General features: G+C 36.1%; 2 protein-coding genes across 2 annotated transcripts; one reads left to right on the forward strand and one right to left on the reverse strand.

The window, feature by feature from the left end:
• Positions 1–1,816: 1,816 nt before the first annotated feature.
• Positions 1,817–4,855, forward strand: LOC127101441 (ras-related protein RHN1). The gene is made up of 7 exons (XM_051038872.1): positions 1,817–2,709; positions 2,953–3,030; positions 3,119–3,286; positions 3,597–3,645; positions 3,981–4,054; positions 4,205–4,298; positions 4,578–4,855. Exons 1-7 carry the CDS (start codon positions 2,677–2,679, stop codon positions 4,673–4,675), a joined length of 594 nt encoding a protein of 197 aa, XP_050894829.1. The 5' UTR covers positions 1,817–2,676; the 3' UTR covers positions 4,676–4,855.
• Positions 4,856–5,595: 740 nt separating this feature from the next.
• Positions 5,596–9,525, reverse strand: LOC127101440 (uncharacterized). Its single transcript, XM_051038871.1, has 6 exons — positions 9,300–9,525; positions 9,060–9,192; positions 8,837–8,940; positions 7,540–7,684; positions 7,299–7,439; positions 5,596–7,192 (listed from the first exon to the last, which is right to left on the reverse strand). Exons 1-6 carry the CDS (start codon positions 9,338–9,340, stop codon positions 5,852–5,854), a joined length of 1,905 nt encoding a protein of 634 aa, XP_050894828.1. The 5' UTR covers positions 9,341–9,525; the 3' UTR covers positions 5,596–5,851.
• Positions 9,526–16,117: the final 6,592 nt, after the last annotated feature.

Genomic DNA, 16,117 nt, shown 5'->3' on the forward strand with positions numbered 1-16,117 from the left:
ATGAAGAGGTGTATGTTGCTCAACCTCCCGGCTTTGAAAATCACAAGTATCTCAATCATGTTTTCAAATTAAAACGTGTTTTGTATGGTCTCAAACAAGCACCTATGGCTTGGTATGAGCGACTAAGTAAGTTTTTGATTGATCAAGGGTACTTAAGGGGAAAGGTTGACACTACTCTTTTATTAAGCACCATGGAAATGATACTCTTCTTGTACAAGTATATATTTATGACATTATTTTTGGATCTACTAATATGCAACTTGTCAAAGATTTTTCTAAGCTTATGCAGTGAGAGTTTGAAATGAGCCTTATGGGAGAGCTAAATTACTTCCTAGGTCTTCAAATCAAAAAACTAAATGAAGGTATATTTGTTTGTCAAACCAAGTATTGCAAGGACTTGCTAAAAAGATTTGGTATGGTTGATGCACAGTCGATTGACACTCCGATGGCTACGAATGGTAACTTGGAAAGGAACGAAAATGGTAAGGATGTGGAAGTAAAGAAATATAGAAGTGTGATAGGTTTTGTTATATATCTCACTACATCTAGGTTAAATATCATGTTTAGTGTTTGTATGTGTGCCTGATATCAATCAGCCCCTAAGGAATCTCATCTCAAAGTCGTCAAACGTATTTTTATGTACCTTCATGGTACTTCAAATTATGGGCTTTGTATTCCAAAGGGAGTGATTGGAGCTTAGTTGGTTACACAAATTCCGATTTTGTCGATTACAAATCGGATAGGAAAAGCACTAATGACTTGTCACATGTTTTCAAATTCCTTAGTTATTTGGCATAGCAAGAAACAAGTTTTGGTTGCGTTGTCAACTGCCGAGGCGGAATACGTAGCGGTCAATAGTTGTTGTGCTCAAATTTTATGGCTTAAACAACAATTACTTGATTTTGATATAAAGCTAAGTCATATTCCAATTTTGTACGACAACACTAGTGTCATTAACCTAACTAAGAATCTGGTGCTACATTCTCGTACTAAGCATATTGAGATTCATCATCACTTCCTACGCGTTCATGTTGAAAAAGGCGACGTCATTTTTTAGAATGTTTATAGTAAAAATCAACTTGCCGATATTTTTACAAAACCACTTACGACTAAACCCTTCTTTAACATTCGACGGGAATTAGGAATTCTTGACATCTCAACACTTGCCTAAATGTTATGTTAACGCACTTTGAATATATCATGTCCATCTAACATTTCTTGAAAGACATACTTCATAAAAGTGCATTCCTTATCATTTCAAAAGCAATGTACTATCGTTTCATTTTCTGTTTTTGTGTGTAAGTTTTTCTTTTCACATGTTGTTTATGGTCCATATAATTGATATTCTTGATGTATAAGATAGTTCATGTATGTTCACTTCCAACAATGTTCAATTGATGTATGTCAATTTATATGTTTATAGTGACGTTATGTTATCTTCTTTTTCCTTTTTTTCATATTTGTTTTAAGATATCTAACCGATCCAATCCAAACCAGCCCATATATTTATTTATTAGTTTAATCATCAATTTTTTACAAAATCGACCCAACCGTAATTTCATACGTTATTCTTGTACTTTTCCTTTCTGAAGTCTAATAATTGAAAAAAAATCACCAACTTAAATATTTTAGTATAAAGTTATTTTACATATAGACTCAATAATAAGTTACTACATTCCTTAATGCACTTCAAGAAAACACACTCATTATCACACTCATCCATTATTGTGTAACACCATTTAACACATACGTGGAACCGAGTGGGAGAGACAGCTCAATTGTTTAAACTTATGAATATAAATTGTATAACCACATGAGAACAACATGTACTTCATACTTTTCATTGATGAGTTCTCTTGAATGACATAAAATCACAAGTCTTTGAAGTATTCCAAAAGTTCAAGGTCCTTGCTGAAAATCAAAGTGGAGAATGGATAAAAGTACTAAGAAGTGATCGCGACAAAGAGTACACCTCCCACGAGTTTGACATATTTTGCGAGGATGAAGGCATAGAGCGAAAACTTACAGTCGCATATTCTCCTCAACAAAATGGTATGTCCGAAAGAAAGAATCGCACAGTTATGGAGATGGCTAGATCGATGCTTAAAGAAAAGGGATTGCCTAACACATTTTAGGCTGAAGCAGTCGACACTGCTCTGTTTACATACTCAACAAATGTCCAACTAAGATAGTACAAGATAAGACTCCAATTGAAGCTTGGAATGGGGTATATTTGAGAGTTAGATTTTTGAAAAGTTTTGAATAAAAAGTTTTAGATGGTTGTAAGTAGACTAATTTTTTCAGAGCAATTGATAATTATGTATACACACACATTGACAGAGATGTATGCATATTATACATGTATCTATATGTATATTCTACATATCTAACTAACTTGACATATATCAGTTAGGTAAATAAAATGCAAGCAGTTGATATGATAATATCAACAAAATGTATATCAGCTTACTTACCAGTCAAACTAACAAACTACCATTCAACTACGATTTCACCACCCTATTTTACTTCATTTTTCAGAACTCTTAACTCTTTCATTTGTCATTGCTAACATACCATTGTAATCTTTTGAGTTGTTCTCTTTTCAATCTTTGATAAACCTTCTCTGGTGTTACACCAAAGAATTTTCTCCTTTTTTCCTCATTCATCATCTAAGCTATGGCAAGGAATAAGAGTTTACAAGCCAAACTGGTGGGTATGTCTTCCCTTTTTTTTTCTTTGTTTGGTAAATTAAAGATCAGCTCCATTAAAGAATTGAAATAGCTCCTATTCGGTATTAGGATAGAACAGGTGTAAAAATCTAGTTTTTTTAACAAGTACATGTTGGTTTCTAGGGTTCGGATTCTGAAACTTCGGGTTAATATTCCTTCGATATCCCTTAGCTCATCAGAAAATTTTCATCTGAAGATATTAAAACTATCCATGACTTTACAGGTACTCCTGGGAGACATGGGAACGGGGAAGACGAGTTTGGTGCTTAGATTTGTTAAAGGTCAATTTTCGGAATATCAGGTTGCTATATGATTGTTTTATCTTCTTTATGCATCTTCACATTGTTATAGATAATTCAAATTGGATTACCATAAATGAATATGTGCAGGAATCAACAATTGGAGCAGCATTCTTCACTCAGGTTCTGTCTTTAAATGAAGCCACTGTGAAGTTTGATATATGGGACACAGCAGGGCAAGAAAGATACCATAGTTTGGCTCCTATGTATTATCGTGGTGCTGCCGCTGCTATTGTTGTTTATGACATTACAAGCACGGTAAATAAATATCAACTTTCATGATGATGTTTATGGCAACATTTTATAGATAACCATTTTTATTTAGCTTGTGATGCTTAGTTGTTTGAAATTATGAACTCGAGCAAAGGATTTTCAGTTTTCACTCACATGAACTGTCATGAAGTTAGTTGTTCAATGGAGAGAAATTCTAAGTTATAACTGATTGTCAATAGAGAATGTGTAATGTTAATCATATTGAAACTCTGCTTCAAAAATTTCCGTCTGAAATATCATTCAATGGGACAATATATCATATCAGACTGATTAAATGGTGCAATTTCTGTCTCAGGATTCTTTTTTACGCGCAAAGAAGTGGGTTAGAGAAGTTCAAAGACAAGGTAACAGAAAAGTAAAAATATAATAATAATAATAATAATCTTGTGAACAAACAAGAGAAATATTTTGTAAACTTTGGCTTAATCGCAAATAACTGAAAATAGAGGTTTGAACAAATTCTGCTTTAAAAATCGGTGCTAGAGTGTCATCATAGACACTATTTGACAACATTTTGTACTAAATAGCGTATCGTGGAGCAATAGCGATTTGTTCAAATTCGGCTACACTATAACACGGACTGCTATATAACAACACTGATATTGATCATGCAATTTGTCACAACTGTACCTTATGAATACTAATTTATCAGCTTACTTGATTTGATAAACTATGTCAGCAAATCCAAATTTGATAATGTTTTTGGTGGCTAACAAGGCTGATTTGGAAGACCAGAGAAAAATTGGAAATGAGGTATTATTTCCAATAAATTGAAGTCTATAAAACATCATAGTTTGCTTATTTATAAATTTTATAGGTCTATACTCAGGAACATAAACTACTCCGCTATAACACACCAAAGAATTGGTTTTGATTTTATCATAATTTATATGTTGGTTACAGGAGGGTGAGGAATATGCCAAAGAAAACGGCATGTCTTTCTTTGAAACTTCAGCAAAAACAGCACAGAATGTCAACGAGCTCTTCTATGAAATAGGTGAAACAATAATTTAACATCAACCCTTTTTAATATTTTGGAAACAAAGTGCAAACAAGAGGAAGTTTTTCAGTTGAAAGTAAAAACAAGAAATAAAAACAGAAAATGTTATCTGAGTTATATCATACCTGAAAATGAATTTTAGCGAATGGATCTACAGTAGTGAAATTTCCTTGTTTGTCTGTCTGTCTGCATTAATCTCCACTGCAAATTCTTGAGACCATGATGACCTAATGCTCGTGTTCATGTTCGTTACTTACAGAAACAAATGTTTTGCAGGTAAGAGATTGGCAAAAGCCAACCCTTCGCGACAAACTGGAATTAAGCTTCATGGCAGAACTCGAGAAACAAGAAGAAGACTGTTTTGTTGTGCTTAAGCTTAACGAACGGAATATCTTTAATCTTTCGTATGATATGTAATATATTATACTCAAGAACATATGTTTGTTCAGTCTGTGTACATGGTAAGATCTCACATCCAAAGTGTGGCTCAGATGTAAACTTTTGTATCAGCAAACTTCTCATGTCATTTATATGTGATTAATCATTTCATTTCATTTACATGACTCAGTAATAAGTATTAAGTACTAAATAGATAACAACATGGATAGATATTTGGTGCTTCCATTCGACAAGCATGGCATATTTAAAGAAGATCCAAGTTAGTACAAAATTGTCTATCCATTTGAAAAGCACATTGATAATCAAAGCACTGTATTAAATGATTGAAACATTCTTCCGGAGCTTCATATGTGCTTTCATTGGAGCGTGGTCCTGTTACTTTAAATCGAGCTTATATTTGTATATCCACATGCTCATTTAAGAATTACACTATTTTGTTGTAAAATCCGCGGGGATGAATTTTTGCTAGCCATGAAGAGACTGGAGTTGAAGAAACGAAAACTACTTGTTGTTAGCTTAGAAAGACCAGATTGAGAAAAAATTCCTGCCATGAAGAGGCTGGTTTTAAGGAAACTATGTATAACAGGCTTGGAGAGGCCAGGTTGATCACATATAACACTTGCGAGTTTGGCAGCGAAAAATCTCATGTTCCGATGTATCCAACTGATGATTACTTGGGCACCGCCTTTTTCTCTAAAGCAGTTTAAGGGCATAGCAGGCACATCACAAGGCCAATAATAATATGACATGATTAGTACAGATTATACCACTACAAAGTAATATATGTTTAATTAAAGACACTAGTAAGATTGTACAAAGGGAGGGAAAGGATAAGGGATGAGCAAAAGCTCTGCAGCAATAGCACCCATCTCAATATCCTTTCAGGCTCAACCCAAAGAGCAGAACAGCGTCAATTTTTATTATGACTTACAGCTACTTTTACAATCATGAATATTGCGTGTATCCTCTAGTAGTGGGAGATTGTCAATGACCACAGATAGGACCACCCTATGGTGACTTGGTACAGATCCAAAAAAGTAAACAATTTGCAATAAAAGCGCCACTGGTGCATAATATACTAGACTGAAGTGTGATAATCATAATAACTGATAAGGGAGGAGCATTTACTAACTGTGTTTCTGTCCTTTACCTTATGATCCTCTCAAGGAAGCAAGCCTAGTTGCTAAATCATCATAATCAGGTAGATTGGGATGCACATGCCGAGTGTCATACGATCTATTTGGCTGAAAAGAAGCAGCACGGGCAAATTCTTTCTTAGCTTCTACTACTCTAGTTTGTTCACGTGGAAGAGAAACTGATCGTAGGGCAAGAGTAACCATCTCTGGTGTCTCATCAGATCCATCTTCAATTCCATTCTGCATTAGTTCCGTCGTTGAATTATCCATTTTATGTTCATGATGACGGTTTGACTTTTTTCTTACTATTTCAGGCACTAGAATAGATGGTTTATTGCTATAATGAATCAGTAACTTGTCGATTACTCTTTCCTCTTCAGCCTTTTGATGTCGCTCATCCTCAAACAAATTTTGCTGACCACATCTTGATTCACCTCGTCTCTTGCTTCTGCTCCTTGCTTTTCTCACAAGTTCAGTATCTACATTAGGGGCGTCATAATGTCTAGATCGTGATCTTGAGTGCTTCCGCCTTGTAGATTTTGGTTTTGCCATAGGGATTTCTTTAGCATCTTCAGGAAAATATATTTCTTTTTTAGGACTCTGTTTGCTCAGCCTCTTGTGTCTACTTGCCTGCCAATTAAGGTCAGATTTATTCGAACCAGTTTGGATCCTTTCTGACATAGAAGCAGCATCAGAGTTTTCATGAACTGAAGGACATGTAAAGAAACCGTCACTGTCAGTATGTGAAGATACAATATTGACTCCAGATGTTCTGTTCTGATGCTTAGAAATATGTTTAACATATGGAGGTGGAATGACATTACTAAAGCAAGGCTTTTGCATAGGCATTTCATCATTTGGAACTTTTCTCTCAGATTTATCAGCACATGGTTGCTTCGCATTACTCCTGAAACGTGATCCTATTCGAGTAGGAGTTGTAGTGTCCTGGCTTTTTCTTGGAGGAGTCGTACCCCCCAAACTGTCATGCAGCTTGGAACCGTCTTCAAATTGTTCCAATGTTTTCTCCTGAAATGATCTGCCAATTGGTTTTAGCATACTACCCCCCTCCTTCCAATAGCCTCTATCAGTCTTTGTAGCAGTAACCTCTTCCGTTTCTGTTAAAGAATTAGCACGGCCATCCTTTTGCACAAGAACTTCACAACCATTTATTGGCTTGAATCCTTTTCCAAGGACAGTGGATTGATGCTGAAGATCATGATAATCTATATTTGGCATAACATCTTCCTTGTGATTCTCCAACATAGCATCATACTTTACATCTTTCTGGTTAAAATCCTTGTTGAATGATGATTTATCATAATCAAACAAATTGTTACAGATGATAGCACTCCGGTCCTGTACAAGCAATTTATTACAAATAATAACAGCTTTAGATACGTTCTCAAAATTTTAATCTGACACTCAAGCTAGTCAAAAATGAAAAGGGAATACAATACGGTACCTGTGCAAATGCAGACGGCTTGGACATCCTTAGTTCGAAAGACTTAGAGTCCCAGTTTATTGAAAACTCTGATGCAATTTCATGCATCAAGCAGACCTTCCTCTCCAATGTAGAAGACTTTGAGTTCAAATTTGCAGCAAACTGATAATTAGCAATTTAGTCGGTTAGTTCAACTTGCAAGAAACTAGTAGAAGTTATTGATAGGTAAAGTTCTAATAAAATTATAAATATGAGCAGTCACCTCTTTATTGACAAAACACTCAATGGAATTCCCATATCTCTCCTGAAATATTTTCCTAAGGTCACGTAACTCTGGTAAGTCGGAAAATCTTGCAGCTGCAAACATCAAAGATGACACTGCCACCCTACATTCCTCAGGGCAGCCGCTATAAAAGAAACGAAACAAGTTAAGGATATCTACTCATTATAATTTTGGGATATCTGTACATAGCTAATAGGTGTCCACAACAAATTCATATCCGTCAACCAAAAAAATATAGATATGTCAAAACATATTTTCTGTCTCCATACCGTGACATTAATTTTCAATTTGGACAAGTACAAGAAAAGGTTTTGTAATTAGCCTACATACATCTAATTGTTTGTTTTCATTTTGGTCCTTGTTACATTTTGATATTGCAATATCACTTATTGGAATTAAAACAGGTTGAACTGTACGGTCCAAATTGAAAATGATTGTCACAAAGTTACTTTATATCATTAAAGACATTTTCAACTTGATCCTTGTACTTCACAGTATTTCTAAATCAGTCTCACAAATTTATCCCAGCAACAGTGATGAAGACATTCAAAGAATCAAAATGGCACATAAACAGATTAAACTAAACTCTTTTGGTACAGGAAAAAACGAAAACAGGTGTCATTTCTAAATTATAAGGACCAAACAAAATATTTTAAAGAAAAAAAATTCAACATCCGCATTCCACAAAATAATTGTTCAAATGCCTCCTCCTACACTACAACATCAACTAAATGCCTCGATTATCAACTTATACAGACCAGTTTATCAGTCACACCAAGATCACTGTTACAATATTGTTTACTCCAATTCATATGATGGTACCAAATCATAGAAAAACAGGACTCACAAAGGCCAAAGCCATGTTTAGCCACATGCATGTAAATCGACACACGGCTACACACTGATACTTACAGTGCTGCCTGTGAGTGATGTTGGTGACCATCACCGCAATTTTATTTTCATAAACTATCGCAGCATTAACAGAAACCACAAACTCTTTTGCTCTAGAAATGAAGAAATTCCTACAACTAGGAGATATCTGTTAACAATGATATCGGAAGAAACAACAGTGCCAAGCCAAAGCATAATTCTAATCCATTATCCAAATTCCACACGTATCAAACATTATTCTTGGCATGAGCACTAACATAACTAATAAAAAACCTCTGAAACCAACTTTATCAGCCAAAACTGTAAATATCAAATGAAAATTTAGAAGAAAAAAATGACATGAATTATGAATATCCATCTAGGTAGAAGATAACTAGTTAGTTACCTTATCTTCTGCATGACTGATAAATGCTTCAACACAAGCTCACACGATTTCTCCACAAAACCATAACAAGACGACAGCATCAACTCAACCAACAGTCCTTCCGCCTGTTAATTTCACCGCATTGAAAATAATTTCATAACACAATCAAAACTAAAATCTACATCACATTATAAAGAATCAAACATAACCTAATCCAGAAAATGCACAATTCAAAAGGAATTACCCTTCCGTAGGCATTGATATCTAAACCACTGTGCAAAAGATCAGCAACGTCTTTCTTCAAAAACTTCTCCGTGGCTCTTCTCTTCCTCTTTATCACTTCAATCCGATTCTTGGTTAATTTGAGTAACGGTTTACTGAAAAGCATATAAACATCAGCATAACTAGACTCTGAATTCACTTCACGAGCAAACGAGCAAAAAAGAAAATAACAGTACAATGAAAATGAAGCGAGGGAGCGAACCATTTAGCGGCGAAGGTTTTTCCGAGTAGTGCGTCCAACATGGTGGAAGCTCAAAATGCGAAGTTCGGCATTGACGTTTGAGGAAGTAAATGAAGTAGAAGAAGAAGAAAGAAAGAAAGAAAATGTAATATTTAAATAAAAATGGAAATTAGGAAAAGGATATTGATTTGTGAAGGACAGAAAAAGTGAACGTTATAGGCGATAAATTAGGTGACGTAATGATTGGCGGGTGTGTAAAGCTGGATGGCATAATGGTTAAAGGAGATTGTTAGTGGTGGAACTATGTGGGGACTACATGGTTAATAGCCGTTATGTCTTGTTTTTTTCTTTCTTTAATTTCTTTTTTAATAATTAATTAAATTTCTTTAAGCTTTCTCATGCAAGCAATCACTTGATGAAAAGTGATAGTCTCCATATTAATATACACTATATGTCTATTTCTAGACCTCTAGCTCCCCCAAAATATTGATAATAATAAATTGACATTAGGCCTTATACAATTTTCATGAATCCAATTGATGGCATTGTTGTTAGCAAAGAAAACCACATCATTGAACTATATGGCCTTCTAAATCATGTTACTTGCATTACAATCTCTCTAGATATGAACAATATATTCTTCATGAATCAAGCAATGAGGATATTAGTTAGCAACAAACATTTTCCTATGATGCAGTAGGCCAAGAGTAGGAATGGCTTCACGACACACACTCCAAATAAATAACTTCATTTTTTCAGGGCAACGAATTTCAATATCCAAGACCAAGACAAGCTTGGATTTATATTGACCTCTTCTCCATCAACTAAGCATATCTTATTGATGTTGATCATTCATTTCAATATGATGTTTATTGATAAGCTCGCCCAACTCGGTAAGTATAAATGTGTAAAGATACCTAAATTGCACCATCCACAAGACCCAAAAGTGCGAAAACTTAATAGCGTGAAAGACAACGGTAAGCGTGGAACGAGTGGACTACTGTTTAAAGAATTGTGCCATTTTCTCAGATATTCAAATCTTTCTCTATTCAAATTTAAATTTTTACACTTTGACTTACTTGAGTTTTGGAGTGCTAATCTTGCAGTCCATCCCTCTCTCCATCGCATCAGAAGCCTTGACGTTGTATGTGAGAATCGAGTTTTGATTCCTACAATCTATATGATATAATATTTCTCGGTTCAACCGAATCAAATCCATATCTCCTTTAGTCAAAGCACAAATCTCCATCTCCATATCAACTTCGTCAAGTTTAGAGTCAAATGCTTTCCATCAGATCCACCAAACAATGACAACTTCCAAATATAATCGTTCCTTCGTTCAATGACAGATACCTACAACTGTTAAAGCCGCTAGGAATCCTTTGCCTCTATCTCACGGGACAAATAATTAATTCTTGGCAATTATTCATTTTGTTCCTCCGTCGTAGAATTTTGTCCAACCTTAGGCAGATCAAGGAACTTCTCAACTTCCTATATTCATCGGATCGAATAGAAAATTCCACCTAGTCTAACCTTCCTTCAGGCATACGTTACTGCATGTAATGTCCAAATGAGAAGCACTTCCCGATTTTCAACTCTTGCAGACTTATCTCGATCTACAAGGAGCCAATGACTATTGAGCAGCATGTATTAAATGGTTTAGCAACAGAACTTACATGCCTTGGCAAAAAGGGAATTGAGGAAATCCTAAATAACTTCAATCTGACGAACAACATTGTGCAGGAGGAAACCTCATACAAAAACAATTCCTCTAAGCTGAGAAGGGATCTAGAAGAGGTCCAAAATTTTCCAAGTCGCCAACAACACATGCATTGTTCTCCTTCCCCTGATCCCGAAATAAGAGAAGACATATATATTCCTCTTGAATTTTTTCACCCTAAGAGGAGGGATGGGTATGAAGAGGATGATATTGCCCATCCACGAAAGAAGAACCCCCTGCCCACTCACATCTTGATAGTAGGATCCCTGAGTCATTTGAGAAGCCTCTAAAGCTCCAAAATTATAACGATATTAGAGATCTATGTAAACATATCGAGCATGTGGATGATCGACTAAATTAATATCATGCCTATAGAGACGTAAAGTGATAACTCTTTGCACTAACCTTAACTGAATCTTCCTTTGCCTATTACAAGACCCTTTTGGACGGAAGCGTAGATTCTTGGTCTGACATGTGCAAGTCTTTCATTGCCCATTTCATCACTAGGAAGAGATAACCAACCACCATGGTTGTGCTAAGCATAGTGACATAGAGCAAAAAGGAACCCCTACATGGAAATATTGATTGTTTCACCAAGGTAGTGGTAATTGTGGGAGGCTCATATGAAAGCGTGAAGTTCTAGATTTTTTAGAAAGGCCTCAGACCAGAATGCGCGTTTCGGGAAACGTTAGGGCGCAAAGAGGCCCACAATCTAAAGGATTTTCTATGTAAGGAAAACCCCTACATTAACTATGAAGAAAAGATGTTGGTTGGTGAAGGTAACTAAGTGTGGGTAAATTCATGGTCTAGCCGAGCACCGGATAAGGATTTTGGGCGGTCCAAAGAGGAAGTTAAACACATGCCCCGTTCAAAATTTGACTCGTACACTCCCTTGAACACTTTACGGGATAGGATTTTGAAGGTGTGCACTAACATGGAGTTCAATGAGGTTTAGGATAAGGAACACATATCCAGTCAAAGAGTTTTCACAAACTAGAAAGTCTAAATAATGTTGTTTCCACAAGAGTCACAGCCATAATACCAACGATTGTTGAAGGATGCGATTGGGGGGTTAGTAAAAGGGGGATGTTGTCCTAGTATACCAAGGAAGACAATGGGGACGAGAGGACTCCCCAAAAAATATGAAACTCCCTAAGAAGGCCATAGAAGTTGTGGCCAAGAGCAAAGGTAAAGAAGCAAGAAGTGATGAAGATGAATGGCACAAGGGGTAGTGGCAATATAACGCTTCCATAATATGAGGCATACCTAGGATGAGAAAACCTTCCAAAAGTATGATGAAGAGAAAGATTTTTGAGCTAATGATTGTCAACAAGAAATAAGGAAGCTATTTGGCCATGACACTGAAATATCGATTCTCGAATTTCGAGATAGTGAAAAGATCTGGGGAGTCCCGAATGAAAATTTTCCCTTGGTGATAAAGACTACCAATGTTAACTTTGATGTCTCTAGGATAATGATCAACGATGACAGCTCTTACAAAATAATTTACTCGAATATCTCTGTGAAAATAGGCTTGAAAAGGGAAAAGCTTTGGTCCTATGAAGGGACCGACCTCCAAGCTTTCAACGACATAGTAACTCGCTCGTGGGGGTACGTAAAAATCATGGTGACCTTAGGGTAAGGGAGACACACCAGGACTATTGACTCTCAATTCCTATGTGTTCCATGCATAAGTTTCTACAACTACATCCTAGGACAACCCTTTGCGAAAACACTGAATGTGGTAGCTTTCCCATATTATCTCAAGCTGAAGTACTAGAACACGCATGATGAGTCGGTAATAATTAACATCGACCTCTCTGTAGCTATGATTATTTAAAAGGATTTATAGAAGGATCGAAAGGAAGACGAAGCTAAAGACATGGAAATCAATGAAGGCTCCTTAATTGGGTAGTTGAAAGACATGGCCATCCAGCCTCCCGCAAGCAGAGCAAGCCACCTCAGCTAGATGAGCCGAAGAGGTTGACTCGGGGAAAGCCAATAATTTATGATTTAAGAACAATTGCCAGCAACCTTGTGGCTAACAAGTGGTGGCCTGGCCACCTGGTTATGTTAAATTCATTTTCCTTTTTGTAAAGAATAATGATCATGATGTATTATAACCATTTGAGTAAAGAAATGAATTTTTCACTAATTTATCTTTTCCTTTATGATTATGAAAGGTAACGATGAGTTCGGGGTACGACCAGAGAAACCAAAGCCCCATCACAAAGACTCATGCGTGTTATCACAAACGTCACATATGTATGAATAAAGTAACCAAAACCACACGATGCAAACACACACACACACACACACACACACACAAAGAAATCAAACCTTTAAAATGAAAAACAATTTGCTCACCCCGTCGTGGTAGTTATCCACTTCATAGGTCGAGGTGGGTCCGCCAATACGTCAACCTCGAACTAGGTTTTCACCCGGGGGAATGGGAAGGGGCACCGATCCTTGGCCGAGTACAGTCCCCGGAGACGTCCAATAAACTTCAAGCACGAAACTCAGAGGAAAATATGGGTCATAGAGAAATACACATGTGATTGCAATTAGCTTCACAAACCATGTATAATACGAATAAATAACAAACTATATATACATTAAATAATGGAAATGTCAAAGCCACGCACATGCCAAATTCAAGCATGTCAGTAAAAAAAGGTGGTATTATTCCTCTAGAGAAACCATTTGTTCATCCTCAATGTTCTGATTAAGACGAACCCGATCTCGAGAAAGAAGCCAAGTCTGATAGAAATACTCTACCTGCTTCAGGGGACTCTCAATAGCATCCTCAATGACAGATAAACCTTATTGCAACAACTTTATTGAATCCTTGGAGAGAGAAATATTCTCTTCACGCATTGCATGAAGGTCGACCTCATCCTTCTTATGAATCTTCTAAGGCTCTTTTAAAGACTTCTCTAGCTCTTCCAACTTTTCCTGGGAAAGTGCTAAGACCGGTTTCTTCTCAGGAAAGTTACTTCACATTATCAACTAGAGGACCAGGATACCCAAAAGATTATAACATTGCCTCTATAGCCAGAAACAAAGTTGAGGCACCCTGGAACTCTTCCAAATATCGTTTATGTAACACCATAAACCCTTAAAATTATATAAAAAGAATTACACAACAATTTAAGGTGTCACTAATGACCACCCTTCAAAACACATCAGACATTTGAAACCACGCAGCGAAAAAACATTTCATAGAAACTTCATAAATAAAGTAATCAATTTAAAAACAACAAAATCAACATTAATATAAAGCATAACAAACTTCTGTCCCTGATGATACACAATCAGAGCACTAAAAACCACTAAAGTGTGATAAAGCGATAAATAAAGAAAACGAAGACTAGCTCCAACAAGCCACCTTTCACACACAGCAACAATGCTCACTCCTGGTTATCTGTAAGATGTCCATGGTAGAAAACATGAAGCAAAAGGGTGAGAAAGAACATTCAATATGAACCGTGTAAAGAATACGAAGGTAGAGAAACATACAACACAACACACATTCAATACACAATCAACTTCATCATAATCTTACACCCATTCATATCAACATGCACATATATATGAAATGTTACTCACGATACAATGTGACACTTATGCATGTGATACCATTATGAACAACACAAGTTCATCTCACTATTGATCCCTACCATAGGACTAGAGCACACTAATTTTCTACTATCAACATAAGTAACACTTCACCGATTCCCACATGGAACCATCTACTCGCTCATGAATCCACATTATCGGACCAGAGTACACCAAAACTGGATTGAAGCCTGTACACCATGATACATGACTTTCAACAACATGCAGCATCACCAACATGATCACCATAAAATCACCACAATTGTGCATAACATTATCCTCAATACACAACAATGGATTAACATCACAATAAATAATAACAAATACCAAACAGCAACACCACATCAAATGCGTATTCATACGACATTCAATCGTGTTAAATCATTTTAACCGAAATTCATCATTAAGTTAACACAATGGTTCACGAAATTATCCATACATTTCATAACATAAATTCCTACAGTTAACATACTTCTACACATCCATTATCTCACCAAGTATTATCATGTGATAGCCCTACGTGTTAGCTCTCCAACTCTTTAAACGACACCTCATTTGGACCTACAGAACTAAAGTTATGGCCAAAATTGTCAAACAATGAAACATAGTTCAAAACATGATTTTTTTTCAAAATTGGTCTATGTCAATTGGTTGACATCAAATATGTTTACATAAATTCATATTGACAATCGATTGTCATGTTTTTTTTCTTTAACATTATACACATGCAATTGATTGTCATGGGATGACAATCAATTGTCATCAGTTAATTTCCCATAAATTCCTAGCTTTAACACATTATCTTCATCCCTTTCATCCATTAACCTTCATACATCATCCCAACCGTTATTCCCACATTTAATTACCCCATGACACGAATTTAACAGTACATGATAACGCGAAAATGTATCGTATTTTTGGCTTCATATGCATTGTTTTTTACTTGATTAACACTTATTATTACGCATTATTTTACGTTTATTGCAGATATTTATCGAATGAAAGGTTTACAGCAAGGAAAGTGGAAAATAGCAAAAAGGAAAGAAAAAGAGAAGAAAATGGAGAAAAATAAAGATAATGGGCCACCACACCAAATAGGCTTGTAGCGCCCATCACCTAGATGTGTGGCGCCCGCCATATGAACCAAAGGAGGTGGTTACGCCTGCCACCAAGCATGAAGAATTGTGGCGCTTAGCCCTATAATTGTGGCGTTTGCCACATAATCAAAGAATAGTGTTGTGGCAACCGCCACAACCTAGTCTTCCCTACTTTTCCTCCATGATTCTAGCCACGAATCCACTCACCTGACTACAAATTAGGGATGTGGAAAATATATAAAGAGGGCCGTTTTTACACGCGGGGGCTCGCTCTCTCTCTCTTTGCTTCCAGTTTTCAATCTACGGATTATTTTTAGTCATAATTATTTTCTTTTAGTTTCCTAGGCAGTGTTTTCTACTTTGTAACAGTTATAGTTTCTCCACATCGGGGACTATTGTGATTT

This window comes from Lathyrus oleraceus, chromosome 7 (genome assembly GCF_024323335.1).
Source record: "Lathyrus oleraceus cultivar Zhongwan6 chromosome 7, CAAS_Psat_ZW6_1.0, whole genome shotgun sequence".
In the NCBI taxonomy this organism is placed as follows: Eukaryota; Viridiplantae; Streptophyta; class Magnoliopsida; order Fabales; family Fabaceae; genus Lathyrus; species Lathyrus oleraceus.

Bases quoted from the DNA above. Each gene is read 5' to 3' on its own strand.
- LOC127101441 (XM_051038872.1), top strand. From the start codon at position 2,677: ATGGCAAGGAATAAGAGTTTACAAGCCAAACTG. The intron at 3,287-3,596 runs GTAAATAAATAT...TTTCTGTCTCAG, and splicing joins TTTATGACATTACAAGCACG to GATTCTTTTTTACGCGCAAA. The intron at 4,299-4,577 runs GTGAAACAATAA...AATGTTTTGCAG, and splicing joins CGAGCTCTTCTATGAAATAG to GTAAGAGATTGGCAAAAGCC.
- LOC127101440 (XM_051038871.1), bottom strand. From the start codon at position 9,340: ATGTTGGACGCACTACTCGGAAAAACCTTCGCCGCTAAATG. The intron at 9,193-9,299 runs GTTCGCTCCCTC...TATGCTTTTCAG, and splicing joins AAAACCTTCGCCGCTAAATG to TAAACCGTTACTCAAATTAA. The intron at 7,193-7,298 runs GTACCGTATTGT...TTGCTTGTACAG, and splicing joins AGCCGTCTGCATTTGCACAG to GACCGGAGTGCTATCATCTG.